Raw genomic sequence first — 22,319 nt, 5'->3', positions numbered from 1 at the left:
CAGGATGATTGGTTGTATGGCCTCGAGCAAGCCATTAGGCATCTCCAAGCCTCAGTTTCCTCATCTGTAAAAAGGGCATAATTGTCGTATTATGCAAAAATAATAGAGGTATTGTAAAAATTAGATGAGATAATGATATAAAGTACTTAGATAGGGGTTTCCCTGCTGGCGCAGTGGTTGAAAGTCCGCCTGCCGAAGTAGGGGACACGGGTTCATGCCCTGGTCCTGGAAGATCCCACGTGCCGTGGAGTGGCTGGGCCCGTGAGCCATGGCCGCTGAGCCTGCGCATCTGGAGCCTGTGCCCTGCAGCGGGAGAGGCCACAGCAGTGAGAGGCCTGCGTACCGAAAAAAAAAAAGTACTTAGATAGAGCCTAGCCCAACTGAGCCTAGCCTAACATTAAGCCTAGCACTCAATGTTAATTGCTGTGATTGACTTTTCATCATAGTGACCATTTGGCGTGAAGTCAAAGATGCTGTATGACTTTATATAAGTTTATTAACACAATGTAACCAGTGCAAACCAAGTAATTTGTTATAATGCCAGATGTGAAGTGAAAATGCTGTTCTGGTTTTCTTCTTACTTCATAACCTCTTTTGCTTCAACCTTGATTTCTGTGGGTATGTCTGGTTTAGATTTCTCTCTGTCCCTGATCTTCTAATAATAGGTGATAATTTGGATTCAATGTGATCTGAACTATGTCAGGAATTCCAAAGGCCAGAGAGGTAACTCGGCTATTTCCATGGATCTGTGGGCTTCCAAGATGAAATCACATCCTAGTGTCATATATTAGATGTGGTTGCTACCCGTGGAGCTTTGATGAGAATGTGAAACATTTGAGATGGAAAAGCGGGTGTGGGAGAAGCAGAGAGCTTCTCACAGTACAGACCATCTTCAGACCAGACCTCCAGATTCACGGTCCTGGTCATTGTCCTGTCAGCCAAGAAAGCTACTGCACTGGGCAAAAGCATTCCAAGAAAGAGGGAAAACTAATGCCTCCCACACCTAAAGGTGTTTCCTAACTCTGAACGGAAACACACTTCAAGACTTAAAAAATTTTTATTTTGAAGTCATTTCAGACGTACAGAAAAGTTGCAAAAAGGGTACGAAGAAATCACGTCTGCCCTTCACCCGAATTCCCCAGTGTTAATGCTTTGCCACTTGCCTCATTCCCTGCCTCTCTCTCTGTTTACACACGCGCGTGTGTATACACACACAAACACGCACACACATGCACACATTCTCTTTTATCTGAACCACGAGAGCGGGCTGTAGGCATTGTGTCCCTTGATCCCAAAATACTCACTGGGTATTTTCTAAAAACAGGGACATTGTGTTACAAAACTGCAGTGAAATTAACTTTCATTAACTTTCACGGAAGATTCATTCTGTGAAAAAGAGCACACTTCTGCTCCAGACACAGCTGGCTGAGTCTCCAAGAGTCAATCTGTGTGAAAGAAGCCAGATTCACTGTTAACAATATTATCTAATCTGCAGACTTTATTCAAATCTCGACTAATGCCCCACTCATGTCCTTTACATATAACAAATGACATAAAGACTTTTTATGGTCCAGAATCCAATCCGAGATACCATGTGTATTTGACTGAATTTTTTTTCATCAGGAAATATTTTAAGGGAGCTGGAACCCTTGCTATTAGCAAATCCTCCCTTTAACATAACACATTTGCTTAACTGTCCACTGGACCCTCAGTGGAAGGACTGGGTCGAAAGAATGTCTTCTAGAATATTCACCTGTGCTTATGAGTGAGGAGGTGTAAAAGCAGTTAAAGCCAAGTATATTCAATTGTATGGACTGCATGCAAGAGAGACTGTAAGACTATTAGGGAAGATGCATTCTTCCTGGCTCTACTGAAGAGAAAAGGTGGGCGCGTGAGTGACGTGGCGCTAAATTTTGGCTGGTTGGGTGTGTAGTTCGGACGCGTCTGCCTGATAACCAATGCACTAGGTTGCAGTTGTCCATTCCCAGAAAGCAGACCTTGCACTCCTTCGTTCTTTAGTCAATGGTCACAGTAGCTGTGCTTTCTTTGGCAGATGTGGTATTGGAAAAAGCCATGCACAAGTGCATCTTGAAGCCCCTGAAGGGCCACGTCGAGGCCATGCTGAAGCACTTCCACGTGGCCGACGGCTCATGGAAACAACTCAAGGAGAACTTGCAGCTCGTGCGGCAGAGGAATCCACAGGAGCTGGGCGTCTTCGCCCCCACCCCTGACTTTGTGGACGTGGAGAAAATCAAAGTCAAGTTCATGACCATGCAGAAGATGTATTCACCAGAAAAGAAAGTCATGCTGCTGCTGAGGGTCTGCAAACTCATCTACACCGTCATGGAGAACAACTCAGGTGAGGCCACACCGCCCGGGCTCTTGGCCTCGCGATGGGGCTGGGACACGTCGGGCTTTCTGATTCCCAACTGCTCTTCCTTTCAGTTTCTTGACTTCACCAAGTGGCTCACAAAAATACAAGTGTTGCTCTGGTGTCTGGCAAATTAGTCCACGTGCAGCAGACAGCACCGAAAAAGTAAGCGGAGGAGGGCAACAAGATGCCAGATGATAAAAGATTTAGTTCAGGGTAGTGGATACAGAGTCAGTCTTGGGAGTCTGAGTTCAGGTCCTAGCTCTGCGAATGGGTTCATTAACTGTGGGGCTTTGGCCACCATAATCAACCTTCCAAGCTGCGGTTCTGCACCTGTCGTGGGTATGACCCCATCCTTCCTCCAAAGGTGCAGGTTAGATGGGACAACGCATGCATAGCCGCAAGCATGGTGGAAATATTTATGATTATTCCTGTTGTTACTACATTTTGGCCAGTGACGGTTTGTGTCAGTGATTTACAGCAAACTTGGAGCATTCGGCTATAATGTGGCTTCATCATAGCCATTTCATTGGCTCTCCTTTCTTTGCTCCATACTGATGCGGTGTAGTAGGAATTCACATAAGTCAGCCCTCGGGTTTCCCCTGCGCTGCTTCTTGTAGGTGCAGGAGTGACCCTGATTCGTGGGTAGCGATGAGCCCTACAGTGCTCCAGGTCTTGGGTGAGCCTTTTTAATTCCGTGGATGGTCACAACTTTTCCTCTGAGTGTAATCGCTCGATGCAGAAGCAGCGGAGAGAAAACACAGGCTCTGTTACCCATGGCCGGAGGAGGTTGCCGTGTGCAAGCACTTTGCAGATTGTTAGGCAGAAACGTTACCACATGCGCTCCAGAGCTGGTGATGCTGACGAACAGCACCTCTGCAGTTTTGAAGATACTTCACATGCAAGAAATGTACTTTCTGGAGTCCGTGAAATCGTTTATAAAACGTCCCCCGAATTATATCTGCACAGGGTTCTGCTCTTCTCAGGCACAGTTTCTCAATCCCAGCACTAATGCCATTACATCTGGAGAATTCTTCATTGTGAGGCCATCTTGCTTCCTGTAGGAAGTTTATCAGCATCCGGATGCCATGAAAAATGTCTCCAGACAAAGCCAGACTCCCCTGGTGGGGATGGGGGGCGGGCAAAATGACCCCTAGTTGAGAATCTGCATTGTCATAAAAAGTAGCAGTAAAGACTAAACATTTTTCGCCAGATATTAATCGTATATATGTATTCAGTGTACACTGAATGAGTACATTTAGCTCACATTGAAGACAGAGAAGGAACAAGTTATTCCTTGCTCGAGTTTGGTTCTGTCACTGAGTTTTGATTACTTTGCACAGAAAGCAAGAGGAAACAAGACTCAAAGGAGTAACAGCATTAAGTAGACACTTCCGCACATGGTTTATCGTGTCACTTGCTAAAAAATTTAAACTCTTTCAAAGTACTCTGTTCTATTGCGGAGGTTGATGCAAATCATGGAAATGGGGAGAAAATCTTCCCTGTGTTCATTGACTCAGACATTCATTCTGAAATTGTGAGTTAGGGTTGGTCTCTGACGTGGGCAGTGGGGAGAGGCCCAGGCCCTGCAGGATTCCAGAAACACCCATCTCTCTTTATGAATAGCTCACTTCCCCAGCATGACTCCTCGCTGTCTAATAAAAGCAGCAAGTAGGATATGAAAGGAAGAAATGTTGATAAAAATATCCCCGTCTGTCTCCCCCTTTCTTCCTACTCCAGGGAGGATGTATGGAGCTGATGACTTTTTACCGGTCCTGACCTATGTCATAGCCCAGTGCGACATGTTGGAACTGGACACAGAGATTGAGTACATGATGGAACTCCTGGACCCATCCCTGTTACACGGAGAAGGTAACAGGCTTTTGAAGAAGTGGGAGGATCTGGGTGCTTTTCTTCGGTTTCATTTTCTTTAAATTGAAGTTCACGTGACATAAAATTACCATTTTAAAGGGAACAATTCAGTAGCATTTAATACATTCACAATCTGGGGCAATCCTCCACATCTTTCCAGCTCCAAAACATTTTCATCCCCCAAAATAAAACCCCAGGCCCATTTGGCACTTATATGGGTGCTTTTTTGACATCTTCAGGGGTAACGGCCGTTTTAGTTTTGTTCATTTATAAGAATGTGCTGACTTTTTTTTTCAGATTACAAAAGTAATACATGTTCATCGCAGAAAATTTGGAAAAGTCAGAAAAACACACAAAAATGCAACCCTGCCATAGTTATACTTCACTGAGATCGGTTAAGTGCAATAAAAAATAACTTTCAGTAGAATAAATGCAATTTTTTAGAAGAAATGATTTCTTTGATTCCAAAGGGAAGCTATAAACTTTTGTTGGAGAATAATTCCACTGCTGGCACAACCGCCCGCTGTCAGCGAATCGGACAAAGCCCTGTCTTTTGTTTTCATCTTTATTTTTTAAATTTGGTTTTCAAGATGAAAACAGCATTAATTTCCTTTTCTATTAAAAAAAATAGAATCTGCTCATCGTTAACATAAAACTACAGAGGAGTAAAATCTGGGCGATTTGCTTTCGATTTACTTTGTCCGTTCAGTCTCCTTTTTTTTTTTCTTTTTTTTATAGTGCTGCAATGAACATTGTGGTATATGACTCTTTTTTTTTTTTACATCTTTATTGGAGTATAATTGCTTTACAATGGTGTGTTAGTTTCTCCTTTATAACAAAGTGAATCAGTTATACATATACGTATGTTCCCATATCTCTTCCCTCTTGCATCTCCCTCCCTCCCACCCTCCCTATCCCACCCCTCTAGGTGGTCACAGAGCCCCGAGCTGATCTCCCTGTGCTATGCGGCTGCTTCACACTAGCTATCTATTTTACGTTTGGTAGTGTATATATGTCCATGCCACTCTCTCGCTTTGTCACAGCTTACCCTTCCCTCTCCCCATATCCTCAAGTCCATTCTCTAGTAGGTCTTTGTCTTTATTCCAGTCTCCTTCTTGTATCCACATGTCTTCGCAGGAATTCCTCTCCTTACACATTTATCACAGAAATAATTGGGGTGTTTGTCACTGTGATGCACAGGCTTGGAATAACTAGGACTCTTGTGTGACCTTGTCTTCCTAAAGGGGAGCAGATCGGAGCCTATTCATCCTGGTGCATTCTGACAGTCCATTTCCATGTGTCCCTGTTGGAGCCCAGATAGACCCTGAGCGATGAATTGTTGCATAACATGTTTTCTCTCCAGTGAGCTTTAGTCTGGGCTTGAGTAAAAAGGTCCATCCACGTGCTCATGGGATTCCCCAGGGAATGCATCATCCCAGGATTTTCCCTGGAGGAAACTGCAGTGCAGTGTCACCCCCCGAGTGTGTACATTCGTTCACTAGGTCCCCAGTGCCTGGCTTTCGTTCAGAGTGTCTGACCTCCAGGGAGCCCTGAGGGTCCCCCTTCCGTCCCTGTAGGGACAACGCTGACTCCGGACCAGTGATGAATATCTTCATCCTGTGAATGAGCCTGTCCATCCCTTTACCTCTCCCCCATTTATCTCCCCTCATCCATATTCACGACGCTGAGGCCAGACCCTCTGGCCAGACCCTGCCAGGAGCATCATTCCTCCCCTGCTCTGCCCTGGGATTTCCAGAAGGGGAGAAGCATGTGGCTCTGTCCAGGGACTAAGAGGAAACATACATCTGTCTCTGTCCCATGCTTTCCTTTCTTCTGCTGCGTTATTATTATAATTTTATATGCATCTGGGATTTTTTTGAGCTTCAGTCATATTTAATTCTAGTAAAAAGTGTGCTGAACTCTTGGGGCTTTGGGGGAAGGGCATGCCAGTTTCCCTCAGAAAATTACCATTCTGCTGCTGACAGAGTGTGCTTAGGACAAACATACACTTACATCATGTGGCCTGAGGGTCGAGACAGCCACTTCCTGCCACCTTTCCCATCGTTTCCCCGGAGCGAGGCACTGCCCTGGCCACTATGTCGGTGACGGATGGGGCGGGTGGCAGTGCTCAACTCCAGGAATCACAGAGAGAGACAAGGACCCAGCTAGCAAAACTACAGCGCAGCCAGCAAGCTCGGGTTTTCACTAGAGCCTGCCTCCACTCAGCCGTGTCCTGGTTTCTCAGCCTGCTTCCTGGGAGAGCAGGGCGGCCCCGTCGGGTGGCCATGGTTGCAGACCAGGCCCTCCTCTCAGACCAGAGCTCTGCAGTCTGGGAGGAAGAGGCAGCCAAGCAGAGATGCACTGCTGGTCCAGCCCTGCATCCTGCCCTACTGCCCAAAGCCCTCTTTGGTTTGCGGGACGACAGCCCACATCTGTTTTCTGCTGTTTAAGCAGGTAGTTTCATTTGCGGAAAAAGCGTCATGGAATCCCTTTTACGTGCACAGCCCTGCTGGCAGGGTTAGAGTTTTGCAGAAATTTAAACCTTCCTCTAATTGCATCCACATGTTTCAAAGTGTGGTCAGTTTTGTGCTTCCAGCATTTGGAGTTTTCTCCATAGCGGCCTGAACTTTGAGCCGTGGAGTCTAAAATTTGGCATTCAGAGGAAACAGTCCCCTCCCAAACTCAACTGTCATAGTCCCTCCAAGTCCGAGCTCCAATCCTGACACCTCCACAAGCCTCTCTTAAGTATTAAGTCCATATTGGTTTCTCCTGAAATCCTCTGTGTGGCATTTAAATTCCATACTACTGAGTTTCCCACTCAATCATGTGATTTGTTCATGGGGAAAATATTTAGTAAAAATCAGCCACTCAAAGCGCTGTACTCCAAATCTCTGCCAGCGACCTGAAAGCCACAGAAGTGTGTTTCTTTCTCAGTATGAGTCACAGGGGGGCGTTCAGCTCGTTTCCTAGATGGTGGACCAGTTGCCATCTTGAATGTTGTCACCTGTTGACCAGAGAGAAAGTTCTCCAGGGTCTTGTGTTAGCAGCTAAATACTTTGGCCATGAAAGAGATACTTGCAGACAAAACTTATTAAACCACAACTAACTTCCGGTCCCTGCATGAATAAACCGCCAATGTCCGTCTTCTTTAATACATTTATAAAGCAGGGACTCTGATTCTAATTTTTACAAACCCACCCCCACTCTGTACCTGGCTCACGGTGGAGATTCAATAGGTATTTGGACAAAGAAATGTCTCTCGATGATGTGCTGTGCCCAATTAGGGAATTTGTAATAAGTGTTTGGGGCGCCCCCTAGTGTTTCTCTAGCACACAGCTTACAAGTTTCAGGAAGGCACCTAATTATAGTTTAAGACCAAACTGTGAACACACTTATGTCTCTCAGAGTGTTGTAAATCTTTTTAACACTCCCCCAAACATAAGACATCGTTCCCAAATGCACCAGCAAAGGGGCATCACTTGCTTTTCCTTGTAAATTACTCTTTCCTAAATGTCACGTTATGAGAGTCCCCAGGGAAGAGTAAGAAAGGGAATCAGGAGGGAGAAGTTATTTTGAAGAATCTATATCGTGAGCACACATGTATACTGTGTATTCCTTTCAAAGTGTATAGTTTACTCAGACTTTAGAAAAGAGTAATTCCTAAAGGAAAAGCCCCAAAGCAGGTGTTGCCAGAAGTAGGTGGGTTCCTGTTCCTGTACTAAAGGGTTCTGGCCTCAGAAAGGTGGACCCTGCCGTCCTCACACGCCTCCCCACCTGCATCAGGCCCCAGCACCCTGACCTTTTCTGGCAAAGCATTTTCACAATTGTGTTTAGATAATAGAGATTCCGTGTGTCTCACCCGTTGGAATGGAAATTCCATCAGAGAAAGCAGGGCGTGGTCCGCGGTGGGCAGTGGCCCAGGCCTGGGTCAGCCGTACATCCACGGAGACGGATGCAGGAATGGATGGGTTAGGATGTGCTCTCATGCGGTCCCTCAAGGAAACGCATGCGGAAGAGAAGGAGAAAATGCCGAACCGGACCTCCAACACGGTGGGCCCCCAACTGTTGTCCAACTGGTAAACCCCTGGAGAACTCATTCTTTCCACCCTTTCCAGGAGGCTACTACCTGACCAGCGCCTACGGAGCACTTTCCCTGATAAAGAATTTCCAGGAAGAGCAGGCAGCGAGACTGCTGAGCTCTGAGGCCAGGGACACCCTGAGGCAGTGGCACAAGCGGAGGACCACCAACCGGACCATCCCCTCAGTGGACGACTTTCAGGTATGTGGCCGGCCGGCGGTGGGGACAGACTCCTGCTGCTTCCTTTGTCCTTGGGAAGCAGAGCTGGCTCATGGCGCACGCAGCTCAGGGCACCCGAGGGCCTCCCTTCGTCGGACCATCTGGTGGAAGAGGGATATTTTAAACCACCCTCTGACCTTGTTGTTTCACTTCTCTGTTTTCCTTAAATTAACAGAATATATATATGTGTGTGTGGATTTGGCCCAAGTTTTGCTGCCCTTAAGAAATCAGAGTCGAGTTAGGGCAGGATTTCCTCCAGAAGGTCCAGCGTAGATACTGCTCACCTGAGCGCACAGGAAGCCAGAAGGAAGGATGCTCTCAGCACAGGTGGCAGATGGGAGACTGGGAGGTGGAAGCAGCCGTGTGAGGCCCTGCACTTGACCTGGTCTCTCTGAGAAGAGGGACACCTCTCCTCTTTCATCTCGCCACCCCCCAAAACAGAAGACCCCAGCATCTCATCAGCAGCGTCAGCTCTGGCAGCTGGTCAGGGCCAGAGTTGAAGAGTGAGCATCTGGGCCAGGTCCTGCCTGGATCCCCTTCCAGAATTTTCTGTGCCCCTGAGCTGGTCCCTGGGAAGGCGGGTTCCCACAGAGCTCGCTTCCTAGAGAGGAGAGGCAGGTTGAGGCTATAGAAATCTTGACCCAACACAGGAACGCTTGATTTGCTCACAGTCTATGAAACGATGAGTAAGTCTGCAAATGTCTTCAGATAATATTTCAAAAGTTTCAAATAGAATTGTAAACCCCGACCGTGCTTTGTGTCCACGTGCCACGTGGTGAATTTCCAAGCAGGACAGATTTGCTCCACGTCCAGATTCACCTTCCTTGCCCTTTTTGCCTTTTTAATGCTCTGAAAACACTCAAAAGGTACATTTGGTTTAAAGCCACCCATTGTGGAAAGGCAAGGTCAGCAAGGTTTTCTCCAAGATAGAAGTGTTCCCAGAAATTCCTTCCCAGGCGCGTAAACCTAAGGGGCGAGAAGGCATCCTGTGCGCCCCCCACCCCGTGGATTGTTGAAGAACCGTCCACGTGCTGAGCGATTTAGCATCCGCAGGCCCTTGGAATGTGGCGACTATTGGCCATCTGGGGAGGGGGTTCCTAAGGCCACACAGCCTCTGGGGAGAAGAACGGAGGAAGGGAAATAAGAAGGGATAAAAACGCATCCTTCCACATCCCCACCTGCCGTTAGCCCCTTCCCCTGGTCCCCTCTCTCCATCTGGAGCTTCTAACCTAGAACCCCCAGAGTCCATGCCTTGTGCACACCCCTGGCCTCACTCACCTCAGAGAGGCACATCTTCTAAGAACGGACCCAAGACGGGAATTGTCAGCACTCAGCTTGGCTATAGAAGCCAAAGCCAGGAAGCAAAGCTGCACTTGGAACTCCTAAGTCAGGGTCACAGACACACACATCTGCTCACCCTGGAGAGGCAGCACACCTCACCTCAGTGGTCGAGACACCAGAACGCTGGCCCTGCCACTCACTCGCTGTGTGGCCTTGGGCAAGTTCCTTAACCTCTCTGTGCCTCAGTTTCTTCACTGGTCAAACAGGGATAGTGGAGGCCTCCTTCACAAGGTTTTTTTTAGGAGTCAGTAAGTAAATGCATACCGTGTGCAGGCCATGTGCTGGGGGGCGGTATGGGAGACGAGGGGTTGGTGAAACCGGGCGTGTGTGTACCCGAAGGGGCCCTCTATTGTTCCAGTTCAAGAGCGTCGGTGTTCTCATCCGTGTGCAGGGTGCACTGGCCTGCCCAAGAGCTCTCTTTTCTATCACCTGAGGAAACCCTCAGGGTAACCGTGTAGGACCCCCGGCAGAGAGCCCCACTCCCCATTACTCCTGAGTAGGGCGGCCAGATTTCGAAAAGGAAGATGTATTTGTCTTCTGTCTGAAAATCAGATTTAACTGGGCGTTCCCTATTTTATCTGGTAACCCCACTCCTGAGGAAGTAGAACTGCAGAATGACCCGGGGCCACAGAATCTCAGAGAGCCGGGCAGGAGCCTAGGATGCCCCGCACCTCGTCCGGGCCCCAGGTCTGTTCTGTTCCGTGAAGCCGCTCGCCTGGTACTGCTCACGATGCAGGGCCTGCAGACACCCCCCAGCCTGCAGCCCCCATCTCCACGGCACCGCCCTGCACCCAGAGGCGCCCTGCATCTCCCAGGCCTTTCCACAGAATCCACAACCCCCGCCGACTTTCCCACACAGCACTCAGAGCCACCTTGTGTTGGGTTGAACCATGTGAAATTGCCAGTGGGGGAGGGGAAGGACGGTCAACCGTCCGCAGTATTTCGTGCTGCAGCCTAACGCCGTCGCCCCTGCTTAGGCTTCATAAAAAGGAGTCCAAAGCGAATAGAACGTGCGCTCTTGTGTCTACATACGTTAATGTGTCTCCTGCTGCTGACTCCTGGCTCTTCTGACATTTGGTTGGTTTTTCAAGCTGGGAATAAAATAAACCCGTCAGATCTGGTTGACACTCTTAACCAGGGATTTCTCAGCCCAGCTTTATGAGAGAGACTGAAGGGTGAGAGCAGGGCTGAACGGACTTCCTCCCGCTTCTCGTATTGGGGATGAATTAAAGTCCATACAGTTGTGCTCCCCACCATCCCGTTTCACATCAGCCTCTTTCCCTGTACTTGGGGGCCTCGTCTCCTGACCCTGGACGTCCCGGCGAGGCTCACCTGTGAGGCCTCTCCCTGGTGTCCCCCAGCTCACCTGCACCATCTCACTTCCTCTTCTGACGCCGCCCCTGCACCTCTCTTTCCACCTGCAGAATTACCTCCGGGTTGCATTCCAGGATGTCAACAGTGGCTGCACGGGAAAGACCCTCCTTGTGAGGCCTTACGTCACCACGGAGGACGTGTGTCAGCTCTGTGCCGAGAAGTTCAAGGTGGCCGACCCCGAGGAGTACAGCCTCTTCCTCTTTGTGGACGAAACGTGGCAGCAGCTGGCCGAGGACACATACCCTCAGAAAATCAAGGCCGAGCTGCACAGCCGGCCACAGTCCCACGTCTTCCACTTTGTCTACAAGCGCATCAAGAAGGATCCTTACGGCGTCATCTTCCAGAACGGGGAAGAAGAGCTCACCGCCTCCTAGGAGACACGCGAGGCTTCCCAGTGGTGCATCCGAAGAGCGGAGTTAGGAACCTGGCCTCTGGCTTCCACGTGCTTGTGCTTGCAAAGCAGTCACCTCCTTGGGGTCCGCTCGGTTCAGTGACGGAGCCATCCACAGGCCGACTCGGCCAAGGGCACCTTTAGCCACGACGCCCAAGCACAGTAGCTGAGGTTCATGAAACAGTAGGATCCGTCCTTCAGAGATGGAGAACTGCATCTGATGGTTCAGGTGTCCCGAGATCGTTTGCTGCCTACCCCCAGCCAGGTACAGGGTTGGCTCACGTGTATGTATACGTACTGAATGAACATTTAAGGTACAAGCTCTTCTCTTGAGTTCAACAGCAGGCGTTTGACAAGACTGTCCGATGCAGTGCATCAAGGACCTCTCAGTTCAGTGGGTGCCTTCATCCTTTCCTTCCTTTCTTCTTCTTTTTTTTACGAAGAGCCTTTGCATTTTTATATATTTCATAGAAATTTTTATAGCAGTTGCAGGTAAACTGTCAGGATTGGTTTTTAAAATATTTTTGTAACTTTAAGATATTCTATAATTATGCATGTGATTTTAACATTTAATATGCAAAAAGAAATCTCTTGCTGGATTTGAGAGTATTGCATTTTAAAAGTCTCTCTTCTGTAACTGGATGTTTGAGCAACTTTGTGGGGAGAGACTGCTGGGTTTCTTACAGCGATGTATTACTGACACTGGCCACAGAATGCCTTTGGAAATCCAACGTACTGTTATTACCTTGTTCACGCTCAGTGGTATCGCGTTGTTTTGTGCTTTCACCAAGTGGTGCTGGGGATCAGGAAAGAAACGAATGTAGAGAGAGGTCGAGAGGGAAATACAGACTCTAACAGAGGACTAAGGGGTGGAGTCTGCTGGTTCAGACTCCTTGAGGGAAGTGGGAAAAGGAGATAAAAGGAACCACCTATGCTGAAAATACTATAAATGTGCAGTGAGATTTGCAAAATCTGTCCCATGTTATTTGCTTTCGGAAGCAATTTTGAAAACCCCACGAGGAAAAAAAAAAAAAAAAGAACACCACTTTTTTTTTCCTTTTCCACATAAATCAAAACTAACAGCATCAGATTATTTTGGGCAGAAACCGTGTATTGTGAGTTTCATTGAGTAAAATAAATGCCATTTGGAAAGGAGTTTGCAAATGCACCAAAAAGCCCATCTGTGTTGTAGAATGTGTGGCGGAAGTTAAATTTCTGTTTTACGAAACCTGTTTGGGCGGGGCCTGGGGAGGGGCGGTTTGCACAGAGGATGAGGGTCTCGTATCAACATAACAAAGGTAGTTACAAAAACATGTTATTGTACTGTGTAAGGATGCGTAGTCATCTAATTTTGTTGGCTTTGTACCTTGTACCTTTTTAAGCTTTTGCTGTACATCTGGAACCCTCAACACATACTGTGTTGTACTTCCTTTTGTAAATGATTTTTTTAATGGAATTTTGCACATAATACATTGTAATACTGTGCGATAATCATGTGTGAAAATAATTCTTGAAATATTCTTCAGTTGTCTTTTTCCTTTGAGAAGCAGAATGTGATTATGCACCAGAGCATGTTATGTAAATCTGGAACCCACGCCAGTGTTTGTGGTTAGATAATCCATAGAGAGGAAACAGAAAAGTTGACATTTTTTCACCAAGCTCATGTTCTGACAGGAGCAGAAGGAAAAGAAGGTGTTCTAACCTGAAAGGATTTGGTGTTATCTGGGACAGTCCTTGGCTTAGCTGGACCAAGAGAACATCACAGCTAATCAGAAGAGCCCTGCAGACACCCCGCCCTGGTCTTTTTTTTTATGTAACCTCTGAAGTGCCCCAGCTGAAAGTTCAAGGCTGTTTCAAAATCAGCACGGCAGAGGCTGGCCTATTCCTGGTGCTTGGCAATGGCTTGATAGGTCCTTGTTGACTGAACGCACTTTCTAACCCGTCAGTAGGATGGATGCTTAAAGATCAGAACTGTGGCTGAGCCGACTGCCTGCTTTGCATATTTACAATGAATTCAGAGTGACAATTCAGTCCCTGTAGTTTAAGGTCGTCACGCTCTCCTTGTCCTCCGAAGTCAGTACACTGCTGACTTAAAGCAGGTCACTGTGCCTGAATGGGAGACAGCCGGAGTAAACTTCAGTGAGATCAAAATAGGACGCTAGTGTGAGCAGAAGAAAACATCACAAGACAGCCCCTGGTTTTGTCGTTGGGCAATGTTTCCATGCTAAAATTACAGCTTCACATGCGTCTTCACTTTTTTCCCCACGCCAACATTTCTCACTTCTCAAATTGCCAGGAAACAGATTTTGGGGCAGTTTGAAGGAATAAGAGGAGAATAAAAATATACATGCTGGGTGGAGGGAGAGGAAAATGTATTTCCAAATCTAAAAATATAAAAGTTGAATGCCAGCCAGAGGAAAGGATTTCTTTCTTTTTTTTTTTTTAATGTTATATGCAGTGCCAAATATTCTCTCTTCAGGGACGCAGAATAGAAATAGAAACTATTCGAGCAGATCAGTATCGTGTGGAAGTTACAACTTTAGATCTGTAAGGAAACACAGAAGGCAGGAAACCCAACCATGAATGCTTTCATTCATAAATGTGGCTTCACGTCTGCCAGGCATCTCTTACCTCCATCTTTAAGAGACTGGAAATGAGACAGCACTCTGATTATCAACAGCACTGCCTGCTTACTCGCTAAAGTCTGAGAGGAAGGGCTACGTACATGGGACACGGGCATTCTAATCGCCTGGCAGTATCTGATGATAAAATACTAAAAATCATCATCTTTCAAACCATGCTTGTGATGGTGAATTTGAGACCAAAAGTATTGTTGGTCATTTAGTGAACCCTGATCGAGTTGGAAATGGGAGAAAATTCACATACCATGGCAGAATCCTAAAGGGATCGTAAAAAAATAGAAGAGGTGGAGGGAGGAAGATCTGGAGAACACGCTCTTATTTGAAAAAGATGTTTCCCTCCAACGTGGAAGGATGGGTGGCATTTGGCACAAACATTTCCCCCATGGACAGTGACTTTTGTCAGGAAGGTATGCAGGGGAAGTTTATAAAAAATTATTCAGAAAGGTCTGGGCCGATACATTTAATAAAGTAGTACCGAGGGTCTGCCCTCAGACCCCCACCCAGCAGGCACGTGTGCAGGGCGGCAGCTTTGATCTGGAGGGTGGGGGGCCGGGGGCCGGACAGCTGCTTGTCTCTCGATGCTGATAACCTAACCTTCCAGAGTGGAAGTTGCCTGAAAGTTCTGTACGTAATAGACATTTAGAATATCATCATAAGAATGAATCTGAGTATTTCCTTCCACCGAACGCAGATCTGCTGTGGTGGATCCTGGACTCTGTCAGCCTGGAGGGGGAGGCGCTCAGGGCCCATGGCGGGGAGAGGGACAGTGGCTGGGGTGGGCGGGTAGCGGGGACCAGGCAGGGCTCAGCTCTGGGCTAAGGTTTCCTCCCTGGCGTCTATCGCCCCCCCCCTCCCCGCGGCCTGCCCTCGGTCCCCTGGGGAATACATCACCTCACACAGCTGAAGGCATTTCCCCCCCATTTAGCTCCATTCCTTCCCTTCCCTCCCCCAGGACCCTGGGGGGCAGGTTTTAGGTTTTAATGAGCTGGGCGGGCTCTGGCCTGTCCCTGAGGCCTGTCCACAACACACGCTTCTCCAGTTCTACCTGAGATGCAGGGTGAGCCAGGTGCCACCACCTACACCCGCCCACCTGGTCTGTCCCCAGGGCTCAGTGTCCGCTGGTCCTATTCCCATCAGGTTCTCAGCTTCGGCCGCTTCTTCAGCTCACCTGCAGCCCTTTAAAACCCGAAGGCCAGGCTGCCCAGACCATCAGAATCTCTGCACGTGGGACCCAGGCAGCGACTTCTACTGAAACTTCCAAGGTGATTCTACTGTGAAATCGGGGCTGAGAAATACCAGGATAGATCAAGACACAGGTCTTAGGAGAGAAACACACCTGAGAGAGGTAAGACTTTGTCTACAGCCCCTAACGCCTAATCAGTTACAGGTTCTTGGTCTTAGTCGGCTGACTTCAGCAAGAGACCATGGAAAATGTACTTGTAGCATGGCACCCTTCCATGGAAACAGGAAGCAAGCCACACAGATGAGTTTAAATTTTCTAGTAGCCACGTTAAAAAAAAGAAGAAAAACAAATGGGTGAAATCAATAGCACTATATTACAGTATTACTAATAATTTATTTTATTTTAGTAATCTATTTTATTATTTAACCCATGCTATCCCAAATATAATATTTTAACAATTAATCAATCAAAAACATTAGAGGTATTTTACACTAATTTTTTTTCATCACCTCCAAAATCTTGTGTGCACTGGGCACTTATGTCACGTCTCAGTAGCCAGATGTCGAATGCTCAGCAGCCACGGGTGACTGGTGGCTGCTGTGCTGGAAAGTGCAGTTCTAGCAAACTAACTAGGAGTGACTTAAGAAACTGAAAAAATACAGTTATCGGTGCATGTAAAATAAAACCACGTCACAAACACACACACGCGCACTGTCAAACGGGCACCCCTTACCAGCCGAGGTGCTGACGGCATCTCCCTCTTGGCTCCTGCGAGAGCCACGAGGCACTGAATTAATCCATGTGACGTCTTAGAACCCGGTACTCCACAGGCACATTGAATATTTGTCACTATTATCATGAGACAATCAACCTCTTCGAAAGAAAATTTTCCACTGCCGTTGTTTGTTTCTACGGACCCATTCACGTTTTTATCTGCTGGCAAGTTTCTTGTGAAAAAAAGAAAGACAATAACAGGTACTAAGGTTTAATATAGATAAACTATATATATCAATATACATATTATATATATATCGCTATATATTATATATATTAACTATATAAATCTATATATTATATATATTAACTATATATCTATATATATTATATATATTAACTATATATCAATATACATATATATTAACTATATATATTATATATAAACTATCTATATTAACTATATATCAATATACATATATATTAACTATATATCTATATATATTAACTATATATATCAATATACATATTATATATATTAACTATATATATCAATGTATATATTATATATTAACTATATATATTATGTGTATATTATATATTAACTATGTTTATATATTATATATTAACTATATATCAATGTATATATTATATATAAACTATATAATGTATATATTATTTATATTAACTATATGTGTTAATGTATATATTATATATATTAACTATATATGTTTATATATGTATGTATATATATTTTTTATATATATATACATACATATATATACACACACACACACACACACACATATATATATATATATATATATATTTATATTTATATATATATAGGGATGAGATGCCCAGTGTGGGAGGATTAAAAATAAAGTGAATGCCATCCGTTAAGTTTGTTGTTGATGATGGTGGTGATGGAGGAGTACAGGTGTGAACTGGGAGGATATTCCCAGTGTTCCCTACTGGCCAAGAACATCAGCAGGGCCGTGGCCAGTGGTGACTATTGCCAAGAGGGGGAAAGGGGAGGAGGGAGGGAGATTGCAGGGATGGCCAGAGTGACATCCTGGGAGGAACCGGCTCTGCCCCGAGGGTGGCTACAGTAGCGCTTCCCAGGAAGGAATGATTACTTAAGTAAAAGTGTAACTACAGTCAGTGATTATTGCCACAGCTTTTCCTCTTTTAATTTTATTTTTTACATTCACTTATTCATTTAGATATTTATATATATATGTCTATTATTTAACTGGATTACTCTTAAATACAATAGGCTTTACCAAAAAGAATAAGGTGTGATTTGATGCGATTTTCCTTATCTCTGATGTCTGTGCTTCCTCTTTCCTGCCAGTTCTACAAATTTTGAGAGAATGGACTCAGATTGCAGTTTTAGTCAATTTTATCTTTTTCACTCTGTTTCTTCAGTCTACTGATATACAATCACGCACAGAACAGAAATGCATCGACAATGAACTGAAAGAATGAAAAATTGCAAAGAAAAATAAACTGCCCAAGACTCTTTAACCAATCAAAATTAAATACACGTGAACTAGCTAGGACACTGGAAAGCTGCTGCTTTTCACAAGCATGTGGAAATATAATACTTGGCAAATTGCAAAATCTCATTTCACAGATAGTTGAAGATTTTGCTGGTGAAAATGCAATCCATGGACCAAGCATAGCATCTTCCAGGAGCTCCTCAGAGTCTCAGGACCCTCCCAGACCTACTGAAACAGAATCTACATTTTAACAAAATTCCCAGATGATCCACGTGCACGTTACAGTTTGAGCAGTATTAGTTCAAGGCCTGTTTGTGTTGAGGGCATTTGTGCAGCTGATACAATTAAACTTAAACTGCTGCTGTTAAATCTCTGGAGGGATGGAGCTTGTGACACTAACTAAAAAAAAGGCATGACCTCACTTCAAACCACGTACATGATCACAAAAGGCTTAAAATGCAGATGTCAGGAAACACGTGCTTTTCTGATGATGATTTAGTCTTCTTGCTTTCATAGGGAAAAGAGACCTGAAACGTAGGGGGAAAGACTCAAAATGAGGTGGGGTTGAAGACAAATACAGTGGTTTTGCCAGGCATCTTCTTTTACCTCCAACTATGTGAGGCAAACAGAAGCTGAGTCAGAAGGTTCTTTCTGTCTGGGCCAGCTGCTCTCACATGTGTACTCGTGTGTGTGTGTGTGTGCGTGTGTGTGCGTGTGTGTGCAGGGACATCATTATGTAGTCTGGATAATTAACTAGTCACACTGTCTGCACGTGATATCGGAAGTTTATGGGCTTTTTTATTTTCTGAAAGGACAGCCAACTTTCTTTTAAAGGCATTTCATTCCCTGAGAATCTATTATCTACAGGGCCATTTTGCTCATCGATTTTGAAAAGCAGGGAAGATAGATGTATTTAAAATGTATTTGGTGACTAAGGAGTGAATTGTTTAAAACATCTTTGGACTCAGCAGGCGGCGGCTGCAAAGGGAAAGTGCTGTGGACCCTGCAGAACGCTTGCATTCCTCCGGACAGTGATTCCAAACAATCCTGAACCCTCCTATGCTTGCAGTGTTGTTTCATGCATGTGGTTTTGCTCTTTTTTTGTGGGGGAAGGGAGGATTTGTTTTTACAAAATAAACACCACATCAAATATTCCCAGGTGTATAATGAAGCAGCAGTTCCTGTCCCCTCCCCCAATCCCATTTCTATTTTTAAAAATATTTTTCACTTAATGTACAATCCTTTTTAAAAATTATTTATTTATTTGGCTATGTCAGCTCTTAGTTGCAGCATGCAGGATCTTCGTTGCGGCATGCGGGATCTTGCTGTTGCAGTGTGTGGGCTCTCTAGTTGTGGCGCGTGGGCTCTAGAGCTCACAGGCTCAGTAGTTGCGGCGCGGGGGCTTAGTTGCCCCATGGCATGTGGGATCTTAGTTCCCTACCAGGTATTGAACTCCCATCCCCTATACTGGAAGGCGGATTCTTAACCACTGGACTGCCAGGGAAGTCCCCGAATCCCATTTCTGATGCCTCCCCCTCTAAACAACTTCTCCAGCTCCATCTGCCATTATTTATCTGCATATTTCTTTAAAAAATGCTTATACTGTTGCTTATTGATTTCTTTTCCAATATTAGACATTATTTACTGAGTCCGTACTATGGAAGGTGAGGATTTAATCTTCTTATACCATATACATAGACATGCAATTTTTCTCTGCCAGTCTCCCCAAATAATTATATAACATTTTGGATAAATTCATGTTTTTTATTATGATGGCAATGTAAATATTGTTCAGAGCTAAACTATAATGCAATTGTATTTCCTTTTTGTACAACTTTTTGTTTTTCTTGGAGTTAATGATTGCTTCCATTTTTATGGTTTACCTTTAATGTACCCATCACTAATTCATTCTCAACCTCTATTCCACAGCCGAGAAATTCCTTTCAACATGCTCTAATAATTCAGAATAATCTATCATTTCCTTTTATTTTTTTCATTGAGATATCTTTCCTAGAGCTGTCCTCCTGTTGTAATGTGGGTGGGCCAGTTGGTTTCTAGGACTGTGATAGAACTGTCTTCCTGGAAATTCTCCTTACCATTCTACAGAGTTAAATGTCCTATATCCTATTTCTTGGATCCTTTTTTTCTCTTTCTTCACTCACTTCTTTTTTTACTGGAGCACATTATTTAGAAGAATTGAAGGTGAAACGTTTGAGGCTTTTACATATTCTTCTGATTCTTCTATCATTCCTAGTGCTTGATAGTTTGACTAGGTCGAGAACCCTGTTAGAAATTTCCTCTCAGAATCTTTTTTTAAAAAATTAATTAATTAATTAATTAATTAATTTTTGGCTGTGTTGGGTCTTTATTGCTGTGTGCAGGCTTTCTCTAGTTGCAGTGAGCGGGGGCTACTCTTCATTGTGGTTCGCGGGCTTCTCATTATGGTGGCTTCTCTTGTTGCGGAGCACTGGTTCCAGGCACGCAGGCTTCAGCAGTTGTGGCATGTGGGCTCAGTATTTGTGGCTTGTGGGCTCTAGAGCTCAGGCACAGTGGTTGTGGCACATGGGCCTAGCTGTTCCACGGCATGTGGGATCTTCCCGGGCCAGGGCTCGAACCCGTGTCCCCTGCATTGGCAAGCAGATTCATAACCACTGCGCCACCAGGGAAGCCCTCCTCTCAGACTCTTGAAGGTTAGAAATCATGTTTTTTTCTCTTGTCATCTAGCTTTCAGAGATGCTGGTGTCTGACATCACTTGATTTCTAATCCATGCATATATGAATCTCATCTCATTTTATACCATTGAATCATCTCCTTCCACCTTGACTGTAGGCCCAGCCAGAGGACTCACCTTGGTCAAAAGGACTCTAGTAAACAGGGTGCAAGTGGAGGTTTGAAAAGTGCTTGTGCATTGGGCTGGCCCCTTCTTGCTGCTGAGAACCCTTCCATCACCCTTGTGAACAGAACAAACTAGTTTCCTAGAAGATAAGAGATTGTGTAGAGAGAAGTCCCAGCCATCCCAGGACATCCCAGACACGTGAGCGAGGCCGTCTGGGATGATACAACTAACAAGCCTCCAGCTCAGACCAGAAGAACCACCCAACCAACCCACAACTTAAGTCGCTAGGTTTGAGTGATTCGTTACACAGCGAAAGCTAACTGATACACTTCCCTTCCATTTTCCAGAAGCTGTTAGAAGAGTCTCCTTATCCCTACTGTTCTCAAATTTCAAAGATGTGCCTCGATGTGGATTTTTTTTTCATCAGTTGTGTTGGAGACTCAGATCTCTTTCACTCTCTGGAAGCTCATATTCTTTAATTCTGAGAACATTTCTCATATTTTCAAAATTATTATTTCTTCCCATCTATTTTCTCTTTCCGGAGTTCCTATTATTTAAATATTGGACCTGAAAACGTGCCCCATTGGGTTAACAGAAACTGGTGACTAACAGAAATTCTTGATCTTGTCTTACAGAACACCAGATAAGGGAACAGCTTGTTAAGAAACCCTTCACTTGGGACCTGCCTTCACTGACCAAGCTCACCTTAATTATTTTTTGGCTCCCTAACTGCCCCCTATAGATAACACCTTTGAAGTAGGGGTTGCTATAGTAATGGGGGCTTAAGTTGTTTTCCAGGAACTTGGAGTCAGCTCCAGTGCAGTTGAAGCTGAGTAAGACTGATTAGGAATGCCCACCCTAAAATTTGGCTTGCGCAGGTGTCCAGTGACATACATCTTGACACCAGAGGGCTGAAAAACTCCACCCTCAGATCGTGCTAAATGCCTCCATTTTTTTTTAAACAGGCATCCCGTGGAAAAGCGTGTAACCCAGATACACCTGCACACAACACCGGTTACCTCACTTTTTCCCTACCTCCAGTCACCTTTTCCCACACCTAAGACCACCCTACTCCTTTATCCCATAAATATCTCAAGCCCCCGCCTTCAGGGAGGCAGATTTGAAATTTGTTCTCCATTCTCCTTCTTTGGCTGCCTTGCAAAGGAACCTTTTCTGTGTGACAAACCTCCACGTCTTAACGTTTGGCTTGCTTCAGGTCAGGCAAATAAACCTGGCTTGGTAACAGACCTACTAGATTGCGCTCCTATTTGTTTTTTTCAAGCTTTAATTCCTACTTCTTGTCTCTGTGTCTTTTTCTTATACTTTCTGGGGTATTGCTTCAATGATTGAATTTTTAATTTATAATAATAACATACTTTGTTTCTGAATGTCATTTTTATAATATTTAGTTCTTTTTTTCCCTGGATGAAATATCTTGTCTGTCTGTGGATCTTAGTTATAGCATTATTTTTTTTAAAAAAATCTCTGTTCATCCCACTTTTCTTTTTCTGTTTGTTTTATTCTGTCTTTTGGATTAGCGGCTGTACTCAGATGTTCAGTGGCTTTTGATTATTCATAGTTTTGGGTGGCGGGTTGTGGGGTTTTTTGGTTAATATTTATTTATTTATTTATTTTGGTTGCCCCGGGTCTTAGTTGTGGCAGGCAGGCTCCTTTGTTGCGGCTTGCCAGCTCCTTAGCTGCAGCAGGCAGGTTCTGTAGTTGCGGCAGGCAGGCTCCTTAGTTACGGTACACATGTGGGATCTAGTTCCCTGACCAGGGATCAAACCTGGGC

The 22,319-nt window shown here is 45.1% G+C and overlaps 1 protein-coding gene across 4 annotated transcripts in view; it reads left to right on the top strand.

The window, feature by feature from the left end:
- The window catches only part of RIN2 (Ras and Rab interactor 2), a 238,423-nt gene extending 222,873 nt beyond the window's left edge, over nucleotides 1–15,550 (top strand). For 3 of the 4 annotated variants that reach the window (XM_079944030.1, XM_079944029.1, XM_079944031.1), the window contains 4 exons: nucleotides 2,054–2,359; nucleotides 4,112–4,243; nucleotides 8,359–8,522; nucleotides 11,306–12,871. In XM_079944030.1, coding sequence (XP_079800156.1) covers nucleotides 2,054–2,359; nucleotides 4,112–4,243; nucleotides 8,359–8,522; nucleotides 11,306–11,629 — 926 coding nt within the window. In that variant the 3' untranslated portion in view covers nucleotides 11,630–12,871. Of the gene's footprint in view, nucleotides 1–2,053; nucleotides 2,360–4,111; nucleotides 4,244–8,358; nucleotides 8,523–11,305; nucleotides 12,872–15,425 lie in introns of those variants that run through there. The other variant, XM_079944032.1, reaches the window with a different exon arrangement.
- The last annotated feature ends 6,769 nt before the right edge of the window (nucleotides 15,551–22,319 follow it).

The sequence above is a fragment of the Stenella coeruleoalba genome (genome assembly GCF_951394435.1).
Source record: "Stenella coeruleoalba genome assembly, chromosome: 15".
Lineage (NCBI taxonomy): Eukaryota > Metazoa > Chordata > Mammalia > Artiodactyla > Delphinidae > Stenella > Stenella coeruleoalba.
This window is presented reverse-complemented; position numbering and strand designations above follow the sequence as displayed.